This window comes from Neolamprologus multifasciatus, chromosome 13, assembly GCF_963576455.1.
Source record: "Neolamprologus multifasciatus chromosome 13, fNeoMul1.2, whole genome shotgun sequence".
Taxonomy (NCBI): Eukaryota; Metazoa; Chordata; class Actinopteri; order Cichliformes; family Cichlidae; genus Neolamprologus; species Neolamprologus multifasciatus.
This window is the reverse complement of record NC_140451.1, coordinates 1,013,138-1,031,955: the sequence shown is the minus strand read 5'-3', so window position 1 is coordinate 1,031,955 and position 18,818 is coordinate 1,013,138. Positions and strand designations below refer to the sequence as shown.

The 18,818-nt window shown below is 42.0% G+C and overlaps 1 protein-coding gene across 1 annotated transcript in view; it reads left to right on the top strand.

The window, feature by feature from the left end:
* The window catches only part of atp6v1ba (ATPase, H+ transporting, lysosomal, V1 subunit B, member a), a 41,458-nt gene that overhangs the window by 5,764 nt on the left and 16,876 nt on the right, over positions 1 to 18,818 (top strand). The window contains exons 2-5 of the mRNA XM_085183218.1: positions 10,880 to 10,935; positions 11,194 to 11,292; positions 15,210 to 15,303; positions 15,669 to 15,746. Of these exons, the coding sequence (XP_085039344.1) occupies positions 10,880 to 10,935; positions 11,194 to 11,292; positions 15,210 to 15,303; positions 15,669 to 15,746 (327 nt within the window). The remainder of the gene's footprint in view (positions 1 to 10,879; positions 10,936 to 11,193; positions 11,293 to 15,209; positions 15,304 to 15,668; positions 15,747 to 18,818) is intronic.

The following is an 18,818-nucleotide window of genomic DNA, read 5'->3' as shown; positions in this document are numbered from 1 at the left end:
TTGCCACGTGGCTTTGCTACGGACAGCCTCCAGAGGTACAAGCAAAACGTTCTTTAACCATCCTAATGATGGCGTTCACGGCGATGGGCGAGTCGTCTCCAAGTTTCTATACTCCGGTATAGGAAGGCCTGTTGGTGGGATTGAAGACATCCTCAAAGTATTCCCCACATCACCTGACTGCATCCTTAGTGGAAGTCAGTAGCACCTCACCCACACTACACCACGTGAACACCGCTTTCCTGCTCGGAGTCGCCTGATGGCTTTTGAGGTTTTCAGCTACCTCAAGAACTTCACTCCTCTTGGAACGCTGGGGCTGCCACAGACGAACCTAACAGGGCTCCTGTAGCGCCTCCCTGAGGTGTCTGGTGTCCACCATACCTACAACTGGCACCAACCTTCTTGCAGACACACCTCACTTTGAACTCAGAAGGTCCCGAGCCTCCCTCACAGTGCTGTAGAGGTTCTGTTGAAGATCCTAATTAAAGATCTTCTGAACCGGGGCCTCTGCTGTCCCGGACAGCTGTTAGCTCAGACTGGTTCCAGCCTGAGCTGTACGTTCAGCTGGCGTATGTTGCGGTGAAAAAAAAATTGCAGCAAAAAATTTTTTTTTCTGGCACAACTTCAGCTGCTTCCAAGCTGCACGGAGAGGATACAAGAATTCACAAAGCAGGAACTCCAGCAACACCTGAACAACTTTAATAACAGACCAACGCGTTTCGGCTTGTGGCCTTCATCAGGGTCGTAGTAAAACATTGTAAAAATTACTTAAATACAAGACAGGAAACAGAAAAAAATTTCAAATTAACCAGTCAAAACTTCATAGAGAGGTCAGCTGACATATAATAGGTAGGTATTGGTTAATTGGCTAAGTCACGCCCAAGTAAATACCGGACTAGATCATTACTGATGAGGAGGAGGGGGGGTGACATAACCCCCATATGTCTGAAAATAACACATGCATGAAATGCATAATATGCTATAAATATACACACAGGTTAAAAAAAAGAAAAAAGGGGGGGGGTCTTTAATGGTAAAAGCACGTTTGAATTAGAAAACAAGATTACATCATCACATGGGAACACATTTGTTAAAAGATCCTTATTTATGTCTCTAAAATGTAAAATATCTCAAATTTAGACTTGAATTGTAGACTTAAGATGAGATGTCTAAAGCGCTTCTTCTTCTTTGGCTGAAATAATAAGATTAATTAAATTATTACTCATGTGAGAGTAATAGTAAGTAGATGACCCAGTTCAAGGTTGGTACTTGACCACAGTTGAGCTTTGTTAGTATTCATCTCTGTCAGTAACAGTAGGAACATCAAGAACATCAAGCTCTCAAACCAAGAACTGCACAAACATGTAACATAACTGATGCCTAGTTCTGAGTTTTATGTAATAAATAATGCAAAGGTTTTGGGCTGTTCACATTTATAAGTGAGCCTAGTAAAGTGACACTAAAAACAGCCTGATGCATTATAATTATTATTAGCTAAGAAACATTAATATTCAGGCACTCGAAGAAAAACTTACCCCCCCCCAAAAAAGTCTTAATGTACAATTACAATACCTAATTTGACAATATTATTGAAAATAGTAAAAAATAAAATATATTTCGGCTTTTTTAAAAATTTCCTGCTGTTCAAACTGTTACTGAGCAAAACCCACTGCACTCACCAAATCTCGAGCATGCTCAGAATCAGCTGTTAGTTTAAAGAAAAGTCCAACATCACTATACTTTGATCAACGTCCAACCAGTTTAGGTTGGTACTTCAAGCCATCAAACAGTCTATAAGATCAGAGTGTGGAGCTGGTTTTCCACTGCGATGCCGACGTGACAGAGTCTGAGAGAAGCAGCTTGAAAATCCTCTCAGAGATGGAGCAGGAAAATAAACAAATAAAAAGGCTTTCTCATCAGACCAAGTCCTTTCTTTTAAGAGGCCTTTGTCTCTCTCATGTCAAATGCGACAAAAGCTATTAGCCCATGAAATGGCTTGTCTTTGTTTTAGTGGTGCATTCTGTCATTTAGTGCTATGAAAAGACATGGAGCAAGGCACTACATTTCTTTGTGAAGATTTAATTATTGGTAATAATGTAGTCACGATAAACAAATGTCTCATCTGTCACTATGAAAGTAATTTCTATAAAATCAATGTTATTTTTTGCAACAGTTCTATAATCCACATTCTAATTAGGTTTAAGCAGCTAGCTTGTCAGCAGGAAAAAAGACTCTTGCGTGGGCGTTTGCCATTCTTTTCATGAAAGAACATTAAAATGTACGCTGAGGATCTGACACCATTTCAGTCTGTTGCAGGAACAGAAACCAATCAGCACACACTAGTTTCACTGACCACTCACGGCTCACTTCCTGAAATGCCTCACCTTAAGAGCTGGTGGCTCTTGTTAGAAGAAATGCAGGAAATTCTCCACTGCAGAACTTAAACCTCGGACTGTAAGATGAGCATGATTTTGTTCAGTTTAAACACCCTGATGATTAAATGTGCAGTCGAGTATCTTTGTGCCCCAGCTCACAGCAGATCTGTACTGTTTGCAGCAGTGTGGCCTCTTTTGTTCTCGATAGTTTCTGTTTATTGAATCGTTCAGTTTCTTTTTGCTCATCACTCATTTTATTAAACATGAGTTTTGAAACGCGCTGCTTCCATTTCTTGTTTGTTTTGACAGAAATACTAAATGTGTATATTTTTCATGTAATGATCCCTTAAAAACGTGTCTTGTAATTTATTATAATAATGCATTTAGGACCCGGGTAGCCTGGGTATGACAGCTGTCATAGAATAAAGTATGTTTGGCTTAGCTTGATGTTATAAAAGCGTGAGGCTGCTGCACATAATGAGCACCGAGTTCTGTGGGGAACCCGTCTTTGTCTGCAGGACGTATTTGGGGAACAGCTTGTAAGGGCTTCTTTGTTGGGCCGCTCTGAAGCCGCTGTCCCAGACCTTATCTTGACTCTAGTCTGGGACGACCCGCAGGATGTGTTTGTAATCTTTTAATTCATTAATGCTTTTTTTTTAAGGTTTGTGTAAATTGTCTTTATTTGTACCTGCTGATGAAAGAAATCAATTGAATGGATAAGCTAGCACAATAAAATCTTCATCTGCTCCAAATAGCAGGAGGCTGTTGCTCTGTCAAAGCGTCGAGCTATTGTAAGTAGAGCACGAGGCTATCTGTGTGATAACCAGCTGCCTCTCCGTATACTCACTGGTCCTGCATACAAGAGACCCCACTCTGTTAGAAATGTGCTCCTGCTTCATGCCTGATTACATCTCCTCCCAATCAGTGCAGTGTGGTAGGAAGTCATCTTTATATGGAGCACCTGTGCACCTGCAACGATAAAAGCCTGCCTCGTTTTCTAGTGGTGTCAAACCCAGATGCTGATTGGTTGGTGGAGATGTGCCTGTGTCTGACGCCCCGCCCCCTGATTTTAAAATGTTTTCATTTTTTTGATTTATTCCAAAAGTCTGTCATTGGTTAAGGAAACATTCAGCTTGTCCTTCATCTGTTTGCTTCATTTTAGTTGCACTATTTCATTTCCCGTCTCTAATGTTGAAAGCACAAAGTAGTTTGCTTGGATAAAAATAAGGTCGGGATATTTTTCCAGTGCTTGAACTGCATCACGGCTCAGTCGGATGAAACATCCTGATCTATAGAAGCAGACGTTGATTCCACGTCATGATGCAAAAGCCCAGCAAGGCTGAGGACTGGTAGTTGCAGCTGATGAACCACACACTCGCTGTAAATAAGGGGAATAAACAAAGTCAAGTATTAATTTTGGTAAGATCGACTGATTTGGGTTTTCTCTTTTGGGAAAATCAAAGGGATGATGTGCCAGTAATCATCCTGCTAAAGCCGAGTCGCTCTCTGGTGCCTCCGTCAGAGGGAATGCTAGGTGTATGAATGGGTGTGAATGAGGTTTGGGCTAAAACACACAGACATTGTGTTCATTCGGCTCAAACGGTGCATTTTAATGGAAAGTTTAGCAGTGCAGGTTTTTGGTCTTTGATATGCATCAGCAGACAGGCTTGAGCTCCGCCGTCGCAGACTGTGGCGGGCTAAGGCAGACCGCACTCTGCTCTACAGTGTTGGTGAAGTTGGTGACCACCTGCAGCACGTTAGGCTAACCCTCCAGGCCACAGCTGATCTCTGCTGCTGCAGCTCGAGATGCTGCAGCTGAACGACATTAGCAACTGTTAACAACAGCAAGCTCAGAATGAAGTATTCAGCTGTTTGTTTTGATCCATCAGGTGTGACCTACGTCTGTAAACAACAGCTGATTCAGAGGCAGTTTGGTAGATGTGCCGGCAGTGTGCGTCGGGCTAACTCGTATGAATTAGCTGAGGGTTGTGTGTGTGTGTGTGTGTGTGTGTGTGTGTCTGTGTGTGTGTGTGTGTGTGTGTGGGAGCTGGTCGTAGGTTTTAATCAACCAGCATTCCTGTGTCCAGTGGGGCTGTGGGAATCCCGTGAAGTAGAGGCTAAGACGTGATTGTGAGAGCGCACATCACAGCAGCCACTGCTTTGTAGCCCTCGCTTATTGTCAGAATGATGATGCTCCCCCATTTCCATCCTAGGCCAGACTCCCCCTTTCCTCCCTTCTCCTCCCCTTGAGTCCCCCCCCTCTTTCTGCTGGGAAATTGAATTGTGTTGGAATGCTCTGTGCCTCTTTTCTCTGGCACTTGAATGGGCTCTTTAGTATTTCACACCAAGGTGTCCTTCAGGGTGCGAGGTCAGGCTACCAAAACAGCTTCTAGTGGCGGATTAGGACCAATTAACATCTTTGTACACAAAGGGCTCTGGCAGCTGAACAGGCTGCAGGGTGACCCACGCTGCTGTTGCATGCCAAACCAGGGGAACGCTGTACTTGAGCTGAAGTAGCAAAAGAGGGGTGGAGAAAGTTTTCTAAACCTATTGGGAAATGTTGCTACTTCACACCTCATGAACATATAGCCCATTGATGAGTCGTTACCTTGTGAAATGAGAGAGCAAACCACTTATTTTTTTTCCATCATCACAGTTATACACGAGAGTGTTCCCTGAACTGTTGTCTTTTTTTCTTCCCCTTTCATGTACTGATGGGTTAGCGTGTTGGGCCAGGGTTAGGCCTCTAATCCGTCGAGCTGCTCGTTCAGAGCCTGTACACACTTTAGACTTTGTGCCACCGAGGCGTCCGTTTGTTGTGATCGATGAACGCCACACAGGCTCGTTTTAACGTTACGTTAGTACTGATACAAGTTATTTCAGTAAAAATGTAAATTTGATTAAAATACTCTGACTTGCAGCACTGGTTGTTTAACTCGACCTACACGATGTAGGCTGAGGTGCAATAACAGGATTTATTTGCCACTAACCTCGCTGCTCTTTGACGCGCTGTAGCTCCAACATGTCTCTGAAATAATGCTGTGACTGTTTTACCTGATAGGACACCGACCATGACAATGCAAAGCTCCTTTTTGTTACATAGTAACATTTTCCTTGCACCATTATTATTGAGTATATTTACTAGAGGTGGGAATCACCATACATCCCACGATACGATATTATTGCAATTTTTAAAAATATTTTGCGATATTCAGATTCTGTACATAAAGGTAAACTTTATCAATCATCATTTTCTCTAATATCAAAGTCTCACACTCAGTCTTTCTCTCATTTCAGTTTGATTGTTGACAAACTGAACGGTTTGTATTACAGTCTAGTCCAACTTAACTGAATCAACCATCTGGTACAATTATAGCTATTCTGAACTATGCAGTTTATGAAAACTATGCAGCCCCTTCAGCAACTGAAGAATTTGAAAGGAAATTAAAACAAAATATAATTTTACATGAAATAAAAGTTTTAAACTTAATTAAAATAAAACATGTCTTAAATTAAAATAAGTAAACTGTCATGTTTATTAAACACATTTGGACAGTGAAGGAATGTCAGGATTGTTGCTCAGAAAAAGGATCAACATGCTCTGAAGTCAGAGCACAAAAACCTTTTTTGTAACAAAGTATCGATTTCTGCTGTCCCTGTATTGATACATTATTACAAACAAAACATCACCATGCTACACAGTATCCATTTTTCCCCCACCTCTAATAATTACCCTGATGTATCTCTTTTGAGGCCTGTTAGCAACTTCTAGTTTAAGTCTGTGTGTTCATGAACATGGCTAATCTGTTGGGTAATCTGATGCTATGAATGTTCACTGGACTTGTCAAATAAAGCTTTTTTGTTATGTAGTGTGAAGCGCTTTGGGGTCCATAGGGACTAAGTGAAGCTCTATACAAATACAGGCCATTTACTATGCAACTGTTTAAGGTTTAACGTATAAACATGCCAATTATTCCAGGAATGATCATGTAAAATAGTTCTTGGTCAGTCGTCCTTGTCAGGAGCTGCAGAGTCACCGTGTGATGTGCTCTCCAGTGTAGTTACACACTCTGCCATCATGCATGTGTTTCAGAAAAGCACAATGACCAAACATAGATGCTGAATAAACAGAATATAGTTTTCTGCTGTCAGATTATGTGGACTATACACAGCCAGCAGCTTGTTATCACAGAGACATGCTGGCTAGTGTGTACTGGATGCAGATGAGGCCATGTTGTTCACAGGAATATGTTTTAGCTTTCAGGTTAATGAAGAGTTTAGGAGACTGTGCAGGCTCACAGTGTGTCAGCGTTTCTGAAACACCTTCAATGACCTGTTTGAGCGTTTGGATCATTCCTGACACGCGTGTTCGTTTCTCTGAACTACACGTGAATGTCCTCACAGATCTGATCCAGAGTTTGACTTTGCCTGAATGTTTCTCTTCATTTTCTACACCAAACAACACAACAGAAAGAATCACTGCTGGTCTTTTGTCTTTATGTTATGTGTCAGGTTTATATGCAGATGTCAGACTCTGTTAACACCTGTGCTGGCTGTCAGGGGGGGGGATGTCCGTGAGGTTGATGACACTGGTATTCTTGTTCAGTGTTCTGGTATTATTTGGTCAGAGTGGTGCTCGTTCGTGTTGTTTAAGGAAAGCTGTATATTAAATGATGAAACCATGGACGTCCTGCCTGTCAGTGGGAAATGAGCAAAGCAAAGGTCATCTATAACCCCCCCCCCCCCCCCCCCCCCCCCTCGCACTGCAGTGCAAGGCCTTGTAGAACAAACAGACAACTCGAGTCATTCACTGGAAAGTGGACCCTGAGGCAAGAACTGAGATAAAGGCTGTTTAGAGTAAAACATTTTATTTTGGAGAGGAAATGTTATTTATTTCTTTCTTTTTTGTGTTTGTGCTGCCCTTGGTTTTCATCATCACACTTGAGCCATCTTTTATCGCACTAACTCAACAGCCCCATCCTCCCAGCACCACCTCCCATTCAGACCTCGTGTTCAGCACAGACGCACACAGTGTGTGTCTGACTAATAGAGGGTAAAATGCAGGTGTGTGTGGGAAATGGCTGCAATACTGTAGCGCATTGACAGGTTATTTTGTTGGCCCCTGCCTAATTAGTGGCATAGTGGATGCGCCCCGCTAAGCTTTAGTGCTTTATGTTCGTAGCAGTCTGCTCTAATTTCCCCGAGCCTTTGATATCAGCCCAGAGATTGACAGTTCACACATAAAGAAGAACAGCAGACCCTGATAGAAACAATGCCGCCACCTTCAGTCCCCCACTCCAACGCTCCCTGCACGTCTGCGTTTTACCACCCAGCTCTACAGATGTTCAGAGCAGAGGAATGGCGCTGAACATTATTAATGTTTGCGTGGCGCATTTTATTGCTTACTTCACAGAACCAGGACACTCTGCTGACCTGCTGCTCTGATGTGGTCTGAAAGCAGTTGTGTTCAAAAGAGACTGAACCTGCGCTCCTTATTTACACTTTGTAATATCACCGTCATTTATGGGTTTGACTTCCTGTCTGCTGCCACAGCTTAAACACCAGTTTAGTATACTCCAGGTTAGAAGGACAGGAAGGCACATATGTGCATCTATTGATGAATATGATGTGGCGATGGCGATTTAAGGAAGGTCGTGGATGGAGTAGAGGCTGCCTGCTCTTGGATTTGTAAAGCCAGCGATCGTTGTTAGCTGCAGCTCTGCAGAAGAAACTGGACGAGTGGAGTTTTGATGAACTCGCTGCTTCAAAAATCTTCCTTCATTGGGTGTTTTTGATGATAGTGATGGAGAACAGTGCAGCACAGTGCAGAGGGTTACACTTGAAATGGGCGCAGAGCACAGTGAATATTTGTAGTAATGCTAATGTGGTGTTGTAGGTGACGCAGTGGGTTTGATTTATCTGATTGATTCTGATTAGACTGAATTTATTTTGACTCTCATAGTCATGACATCAGCCCTGCTCTGAATGACATGGATTCTCAGTCACATTGACCCTCATCATTATTATCATCATTATTATTATTATTATTATTATTATTATTATTATTATTATTGTTCAGGGCACAGCCCTAACAGGTAAGCGCCTTCATTCCGCACCAGATGGAGACCCGTCCTTGAGTCTGTTGGAGGTTACTTCCTGTTAAAGTGCCAGATGCTGCTCTCTAATATTCTACGATCGTTGCCTCACGCTGACGAGACTGTTATGATAAAAAGGGTAATTGAATTAATTACAGGTGATAAACTGCTTGTGTGAATCAGTAAAAGGCTTGAGTCCTGCAGTAGAGTAGAAAAGCTTTGTCCATTACTGTTGTACTGATGTTACGCTGCAGTCGCACACATTCAGGGGTATCGCATTGTTTTCTGTTTTTATAGGATACTAGAGGTGGGAATCACCATACAACTCATGATACGATATTATCACAATACTTAACGCACGATACGATATTATTGCAATTTTTAAAAATATTTTTGCGATATTCAGATTCTGTACATAAAGGTAAACTTTATCAATCATCATTTTCTCTAATATCAAAGTCTCACACTCAGTCTTTCTCTCATTTCAGTTTGATTGTTGACAAACTGAACGGTTTGTATTACAGTCTAGTCCAACTTAACTGAATCAACCATCTGGTACAATTATAGCTATTCTGAACTATGCAGTTTATGAAAACTATGCAGCCCCTTCAGCAACTGAAGAATTTGAAAGTAAATTAAAACAAAATATAATTTTACATTAAATAAAAAAGTTTTAAACTTAATTAAAATAAAACATGTCTTAAATTAAAATAAGTAAACTGTCATGTTTATTGTTGCCAAAAAACAAGTTAAACACATTTGGACAGTGAAGGAATGTCAGGATTCTTGCTCAGAAAAAGGATCAACATGCTCTGAAGTCAGAGCACAAAAACCTTTTTGTAACAAAGTATCGATTTCTGCTGTCCCTGTATCCATACATTATTAGCAAACAAAATATCACCATGCTACACAGTATCCATTTTTTCCCCTATAGGAGACTCTGACGACTTCACACGTTACAAACAGGCACACAGCTCCTCACTTTTTTTTTCTTTTTTTTTTCCTCTATTATTCTTCGAGCTAAGTTTAATTGAGCTGCATTTTTATAGAGGTGCAATTTCACAATTTGTGTATATTTTCTAAGTTCACTATTTTGTCATGTGTTGAGAAAAACAGAGATTTAAAAATCACATGGTCTAATATTTACATTTAGCATAACTGCAACGTTCTTTTTTTTCCTTTTTTTTTAAAGACTCGAAAGGATTTGAAATTCAACGTTTCAGACTTGTGACTTTACTCGGACTTTTAAACCAGTGACTTGAGACTTGACTCTGACTTGCCTGACATTACTTGAGACTTACTTGAGACTTGAGGATAAAGACTTGAGACTTACTTGAGACTTGAGGATAAAGACTTGAGACTTACTTGAGACTTGCAAAACAATGACTTGGTCCCACCTCTGGATATCTCAGTCTTAATCCATAGGGTTTAATGTGAAGTTGGCACAACTTTGTAGCTATACTCTTCTGGGAAGGCTTTTCACAAGGAGTGTGTTTTTGGGAATTTCTGGCCATTCTTCGGAAGCACATTTGTGGAGTCAGACACTGATGTTGGAGGAGAAGGCCTGGCTCACAGTCTCTGCTCTAAATCTTTTTTTTTCTGCCTGTCCCATTTGGTTCTTTAGCCGTCAGAATTGTTGTCTGAAGACCAACAGGGATACCCAATGGATTTATTTTGCGAAATGGATCATCATGGCATTGCCGTATTGGTCCATTTGATTGACCTTTGTTTTTATTATTTATTTTATTTTATTTTCAGTTTTTTATTTTCAGTTGTTAGCTCAGCTCCTCACTAACAGCTGAAGTATTTGTATCACACTTTAGGAGGAAAGTATTAAACACTTATTGATGTTTGCCTGTCAGGTTTAACTCTAACAGCGCCGTCAGCCGTCTTCTGGACTGTAGTTAATAACTGGAAAAATGAGTCCGAGTGTTTTTGAGATGTTTGCTATTCTCATGCTGCAGGATGGGATCAGAATCCTTCTTATGGTATCAAAAATGGTTTCGAGTATTTTTGTGGATGTCAGTGTTGAGTTTGAAATTGTAATATTGCGAGAACCCGAATATGAAGTATTTAATGTATATAACATCTGCTCCGGTTCTCATGAGTCGTACGTTTTGATTGATTCGTGTGATTGATTGTGTGACGGTGTAATCGAACAATGTGAAATTCCTCCATTTCTTGACCTGACATTTGGCTTTTTGTGACATTTTAGGGCTGAAAGTGCAGTAAAATTGTTCTCACAGCAAAAGGTCAGCCTGCGGTGATTAGCAGTTTTGGCTGTGGAGAAGTCTGCTTATTGCACTGATGATAGGTGGCTCGCTGCAGAAGGAAATTGAAGTATTGTGTGTTATTTTCCTGTTGTGCTGCCTGTTGAGGTTCAGAAATGAGTAACCTGTCTCTCTATTCCAGCCTACTCCACTGTATCGGGTGTAAATGGACCCCTGGTGATCCTGGATAATGTGAAGGTAAGGCTGCAAAGAAATTCTGTTTTCATCAGGCGTTCTGTCCGTGGTGCTGCTAATACTCGTTCATCTATTGTGCAAATCCTCTTACAATATGTATTAATTAGGTTGCAAATAGTGGCGCTGTCGCTCGGTAAACTCCAAATGTTTGCAGAAGTCAGTATAAATCAGCACTTTACTAGCCGGTGTGCTCTTTTATAATAATGATAAAAATGTGTTTTTCTGTTGCTGTAGTAACAGTGTTGAATCTCTTTGAATTAGTTCCCCAGGTATGCTGAGATTGTTCACCTGACCTTGCCAGATGGTACCAAGAGGAGCGGGCAGGTCCTCGAGGTGATTGGAACCAAGGCAGTTGTTCAGGTAAGAAATAGTGAGTGGAAACGAAAACATATCAGCTGACAGCCTCTGTGCTGTAAGCTCTGTGCAATTGCATTTTGCTATCCTTACTTGTGCCCATGCCCCCAGTTTGTTTGATTACTGATTGATGATCGTGGCCTGCTTGAAAGGTTCGGTTGGACTCAGGTAAGGTACATGTGCCTTAGCATGGATCTTCATCCTTCCTCAATGACAGCTTACGCCATTAAAATTGCTTTGTTATACATAAAAATATTTTTCCACTTAAGCTGCCAAATGCATGAAATGATAAGATGATAAGATGACCAAAGCATACACAAGAATCCAAACCTGGTTGGGCACCATTCAAGGTCCTAGAATACATTGATTAACCATGCAAACACTGTAACTTACTATTGTGTTGTCTGAATGCTCCATAGTAGCATGCTAGCCTTTTTCATACTAGCCACAATAAGTTTTCCATGCAGAAACCAACAGCACCTCATACAGCTTTGCATGGTGTTGTGACACGATGGTTGAACCAACCAATCAGCAGATATAAAGAGGTTATGGTTGGAGGTGTCTCACCAAATGAACATAAAACTGAAAAAGAGCCTGGCACAGCCACCACATGAATCTACAAACACACACGTGCACCATGAGCGCACACAGCCACACAAAAGAAGGGATAGCACAGCCGTAGACTCGACAATGCAACATCAAAGGAATCTACACTTAACATCATCATGATCAAGTAGTCAATAGTTCAAAATAGCTAAACTGCAATTGAACTTACTGATAATTAGAGCAGGAGAGTTGTAGGTCTTTGATCACTGTGCTGTAGTTTCATTGTAGCAAATATGTCCGTGTAGAGCACCTAAAACAAAGGCTGTGATATTTATTTGTTCAGGCAAACAGTGACTCTCATAAACCAGCACTGTTTGCCTAAAGTGAGCTTTCCTACCCATTTTTGTAGTATTTGCATTTATTTATTTATCTATTGCCTTTGCTGTAGCAATCAGAGTTATTGTCTGAAGGCCAAGAAACATGCCCAACAGATTTATTTTCCTAAGTAGACCATTACAGCTTTGCTGTACTGGTCCACTTGATTGTCATATTTCATTTCACCTTTATTCTTTATTTATTTTTTACTTTCACATTTTTAACAATAGAAACAGACAGGACCGGGGGACAGGAAAGGAAAAGACGAAGAAAAGAGAATTTGGGAAGAGGCTGAACAAAAGGAGAGGGAAAGAAAAACGGAGGGGAAGAGAGACGAGAGAAAAGACACACAAAACCAGCTCGATCACCTGCTGGGAAAAAAAACAAGCAAAAAGGGAACAACGCTGTAGGAAAACCACAGCGGCAACATAGATACGCATGAGTAACAGTAAATAATAAATATTGAATGTTACTGAGCAGCACACAAAACCGACAACGAACCATATGTTTACAAGGTTTCTCCATGTAACTGTCTAATAGTAGGTGTGGGGAGCCATAGCCCCCAATGACATTAAGCAGGCATGGAGTAGATCCAGGCCCCAGACATCTAGAGGCCCCCCAGAGCACGAGAGCCCCAGGAGGGCCACCGGAGGGTGCCTGCAGACTCCACTGGTAGGCAGCTATGCCCGGGTGGGCTGAACCCCAGGCTTAGAGGCCCGAGATCTGAGGGCCTCACACACCCCTGAAGGGGCCCGTCTGAGCCACAGGCGCCAGGCCCCGCCAAGCAGCCGCTGAGAGTGAGCCAGTACACGCCCGAGCCCCGGACACCAAGAACCACCAACGCACCGACGGGTGGGGGCATCAGACACCAGCAAGGAGTGTGGCGAGGTCGCAGCACATGGCCCCGCCCCTCCCTGAGCCTGGTTCTGCTGGAGGTTTCTTCCTGTTAAAAGGGAGTTTTTCCTTCCCACTGTTGCCAAAGTGCTGCTCATAGGGGCTCATATGATTGTTGGGTTTTTCTCTGTAGGTATTATTGTAGGGTCTACCTTACAATATAACGCGCCTTGAGGCGACTGTTGTTGTGATTTGGCGCTATATAGATAAAACTGAGTTGAATTCCTGGCCCCCACCCCAGACTGCAAACAGAGAACGGGGGTGTGAAGAACCTATACCTCACTCCGCATGCTCATATGTGGCGTTGCTCATGGTACCCTCTGCAGCTGGTGTCATCACAGGCTCTCCCAAGAACTCTCCATGTCTACATGTATTTAAAATTGAGAGGTGGGCACCGGGACTGGAGGTGGGGTTGATTAAACAGACCATCCCTTGGACGCCGTTTACTGTGCCCACTCCTAAAGCCCTAAATGTATGTGTGTGTCATGAGAGTTTAAGTAATGCAAGTGTGTAAGTTGTAGAATAAAATTGAGGCCCAGGTGTCCAAGAGGGGACAGAGGTCGAATGCTTTCCCTGCACCTCAGTGACGCACCTGTACCTCTGCATGTGTGGTGGTGTGATGGAGTGGGAGGACGAGGGAAGGATTGGGGGGGACACGGTCAAATGCCTTCTCCAAGTCTACAAAACACATGTAAACTGGTTGGGCAAACTCCCATGCACCCTCAAGTATCCTTGAGAGGATAAAGAGCTGGTCAAGTGTTCCACGACTAGGACAAAAAACCGCATTGTTCCTCCTGTATCCAAGGTTTGACTAGCGGGCGGACTCTCCCTTCCTGCACCCTGGCATAGACTTTCCCAGGAAGGCTGAGGAGTGTGATCCCCCTGTAGTTGGAACACACCCTCCGGTCCAGCTTCTTAAAGATAGGAACCACCAGCCCGGTCTGCCAATCCAGAGGTACCGTCCCTGATATCCAAGCAACATTGCAGAGGCGTGTCAACAAAGACAGCCCTACAGCATCCAGAGCCTTCAGGAGCTCAGGGCAGACCTCATCCACCCCGGGAGCTCTGTTTAACTGTCTCGGTGACCTCACACCTAGAGCTGTCCTCGTCCCCAGACTCTGCTTCCTCCACGTTCCAGTGGGATTAAGGAGGTCCTTCAAGTATTCCTTCCACCGCTGACAATGTTCTCAGTCGAAGTCAGCAGCTCCACCCGCACTATACAAAGTGCAGGTAGAGCACCGCTTTCCCCTCCTGAGTCGCCTGACGGTTTGCCAGAATCTCTTCGAGGCAGTCCGAAAGTCTTTTTCCATGGCCTCTCCGATTCCTCCACACCTGAGTTTTTGCCTCAGCTACTACCCGAGATCGCGTTCATGATCTCGGGTAGTAGCTGTAGCTGACCTATCAGCTGCCTCCGAAGTCCCACGGGCTAACCAAGCTCGGTAGGCCTCCTTCTTCAGCCTGGCGGCTCCCTTCGTCTCCGGTGTCCACCATTTGGTTCAGGGGTTACCACCACTACAGGCACCAACCACCTTGCGGCCGCAGCTCAGTGCAGCGGCTTCGGCAGCAGAGGTGCTGAACATGGTCCATTCAGACTCAATGTCCCCAGTCTCCCTCAGACTGCTGTTGAAGCTCTGCCAGAGGTGTGAGTTGAAGATCTCACGAACCGGGGCCTCTGCCAGGCATTCCCAGTGCCCCCAAACGTATGCTGAGGGGGCACTGTCTGGCATCCTCCCCTGCCACCTGATCCAACTCACTACCAGGTGGTGATCAGTTGACAGCTCACCCCCTGTCTTTACCCGAGGGTCCAGAACATGTGGAATTGCTCATTAATTCCAATCTTATCTCTAATAGCACCAGGCTAAGATTAATGTTAACCTAATGCATGATCCTGAACATTTCAGCATGTAGCAGCAGCTTATTTGAACCATGTATCAACCCTCAGACTACTGCGTAGTGTCTGTAATTGGTTAGTGAGGGGAGGAGCTCAGTGCCGGACTGTCTGCAGCTTTGCCATGTGAAGTCTTTTTCACTTTTGACAACCCTGATAACCAGTAAACATGTAACTAACATGCTGAGGATGTCTTTGCTTCCTTTCTGTGTTGCTTCAGGTGTTTGAGGGAACATCAGGTATTGATGCCAAGAAGACAGCATGTGAATTCACTGGTGATATCTTGCGTACGCCGGTGTCAGAGGACATGCTAGGTATGATCAACGTGATTTAATGATTAAAATGCTATAGCACGCTGAATTAATGCAGTCAGCTTATTTGCTTGTTACGCTAATTTCTAAATAAACTGTAAAATCAAATAATTAAATCAAAGCTTTTATTTTAATGTTCTTGAATCTCAATCACTGTGACTGTCTCAGTGCAACACAAGGTTACATACATTTGAATAGAAGCAGAAAGTAGAGATGCTTTTCCTTTTTTTGAAGTCATCACTAACACGAGTTTATAATTGCTGGTTACTTCAAAGTAAAGCAGCACAAAGTAGACAGAATGTGCCTCATCTCATTAAACAATGATGTAATGTCTAAATGCCTCCTTACCAAAATATTTCCTTTTATAGGTCGTGTGTTCAATGGTTCAGGCAAACCTATCGATCGCGGGCCGACTGTTCTGGCTGAAGATTACTTGGACATCATGGGTATGTTAACCTCTTACTTTCCTGCTGCTAAGTCATATAAGAATTCGGAGTGGGGGAAAAATGGATACTGTGTAGCATGGTGATATTTTGTTTGTAATAATGTATGGATACAGGGACAGCAGAAATCGATACTTTGTTACAAAAAGGTTTTTGTGCTCTGACTTCAGAGCATGTTGATCCTTTTTCTGAGCAAGAATCCTGACATTCCTTCACTGTCCAAATGTGTTTAACTTGTTTATGGCAGCAATAAACATGACAGTTTACTTATTTTAATTTAAGACATGTTTTATTTTAATTACTTTTTTACTTTTTTTAATTGTTTTATTTAATTACTTTAATTTTAATTTTATTTTCATTTAATTTTAATAGATAAAATGAATATTGATAAAGTTTACCTTTATGTACAAAATCTGAATATCGCAAAATATTTAAAAAAAAATTGCAATAATATCGTATCGTGCGTTAAGTATTGTGATAATATCGTATTGTGGGATGTGTGGTGATTCCCACCTCTACTAAGAATGCAGTGTCATAAACAGAAACGTATAAAATCATTCAGGTACAATGTCCTAAAAAATCACCAAATAGTTATTGTCAGGGTTTTATTGTTATTGTTATTGTTATTATTAATAATAATAATATTGACCAAAGCTCACTCAGCGGTGTATTCTGAACTGTTTTACTGTCCCAGGTCTGAACATCAGTGAAATACCACAATAACATTAATTTATTTTTACTCATTCATTTTTTGCTAATACAGTTAAGTGTCCTTTTTAATAGTGTTAAACTGTTTTCTTCAGTTCATTTTGTCTCCTTAACAAAAGAACATTTCAAGAACTTTAGCTTCATTTGTGAGAAATTAAATGTTTTATGTAAACCAAACGTAAATGTTGGTTTACGACACCAACTCTCTGCCATCTATAATCCAGTTTTGAGATCCCTTCCCAGACGCCTTAACGCCCACTCACATCCTGGGCCATCTGACCTCAGGAAATCACATGATAAGGTGGGGCCAGGTTTCACAATGAACTCACTCGAAACTCTGGCTGATTGGGACCCACACCCAGTTTCACACCTTGGCTCAGGCGATTAGAGGATCATCAGGGGGTCCTTTTGTCCCTCTGTGGGGGGAAACTCCCACTAGGTTTATATCTGGGACTCTCCACCATTTGACCTTAGAACTGAAGAAGCTTCTCGGATGAAGTTGAAACGTCTTCAAGTAACTTAAAGAAGTCCAGACGCTTTTCTTTCCAAGCTCCTTTGACTTTAACAGGAAATGTTTTTATTTTGAAGTTTAGGAAATTATCCTAGCATTCTGCTACTCGCGGAATAGCAAGTAAATGTTCAAATGTTGAGTACACAACAGACATGAATGCCAGTCTGTTCTCATTCTGCAATCAATTTATTTATGAGCACATGTACAAACAACACAGGCTGATTAAAGTGCTGTACACAGTAGAAAGTAACACACACGAAGAACAAAACCAAAGCTAGTGAGTAAAGCTGTGTTTCAGATGGGTTTAAGGATGTCGAGTGTTGAGAGATCCTGATGTGAGGAGGCAGACTGTTCCAAAGTTTGGGGCCAGTCTGGGCTTCAGTCTTATCAGCTTCTCAGCTCACCCACGTGTGTCAGTTTTCATGGCTGTTTTGGCTGAGCCATTTAAAGTTGGCTCGGCTAACGTTATGTCAGGTTGGTGCATAAGATGAGCCATCGTGTTCATGAAATTCCCAGAGTCTTTAAATTTATGTAATAAAATATCGATACTCCGTGTCCGTGTGTTGAGCCAGTATTCCCAAATATCACTATGCTATAGATTTTTTTCCCCAGAATAAACCCAACCAGTCAAACGTTTGGGGTCCTACATTTACCATCAATACTTTATCCACACAGTGCGTTGAATATTAATGCTGGTGTAAAAGGTAGAAACAGTGGATGTTACTTCAGTAATCACAGCCATGGGTCCTTTAACCCTTTAAAGCCGGTCAGAGCAGCACGCTCTGTTTTGTGTAACTATTTTTAAATCCCGGTAGCTCTGCAACCACGTGAGCTAGCGCAATAATTTTTTTTGCATATGAAACCGGAGGAGTTGTACTTACATCTTATGCCATCAGCTTGTCCTCGGTCACAGTTTCCTTCCACATATAGCTTTGCAAAAACTGCATAAAAAGCACTTGCAGCAACAAAAACATAATATTCCAGAAACACGCTTTGCTGATCCGATCAGCTGTTTGTAACACTTCCTACGTCCATCAGCGCGAACTATCGCATGTCCGCCATGACCTGCCCGAAACCGGAAGTGACGTCATTTTCGCAGAAATGTAGTTTTTTACCATCAGGGCCTCATGAGCCTATACTGGTGTTCTTAAAAGTTATCTTTGACTTTCTGACTTTCTGTGTGGTTTCTGGGATGCTTAGGACTCATATTGCACTGCTGGAAATAGTTTATTTTGATGCATATGCTGCTTTTTTGCAAATTTGCATTATAATATTTATTTTCGTTTTTCCTGCAGTATATAAAAATTGGTGTATTTCAAAAATAAAAGTATGAAGACACTCAAAATAAATTTCCTGTGGTGGGAAACTATTTTGTGCAACTTTTTTGTATTTACAGTTTTGAGGGATAAGCCTCTTAAATTTCTCTAACTAGAAATATATGTTAAAAAAACAAAAACGATTTTACATTTTTTTGTAGTTTATTGCACTTTTTTGCAATTTATGTAATTACTATGAACTTAATGCAGACATATTATTAATATTTAGGCTATAATGGTTGTATTGATGTATATCAACTTGAAATGCTCCCAAAAATGGCTCCACAACATGTAAAGATATAATATAAGCTCTGGCGGACTTGGTTGTATGGTAGGTCTTAAAGGGTTAAGTGATCTGGAAGTATTTAAGTCCTTTCTTCTGGAACAGTCTTCCATAGGTTGGATGGATATGATGGTCACTCTTTGCATGTCATGTGATCAGTCTGCATCCATAGGCGCTTGATAGGATTAACCCTGAACCCGGTCAACACCTAACCACTGCTTCTCTTAGCGCCGTGCTGCAGCTCGTGGTCACACTAC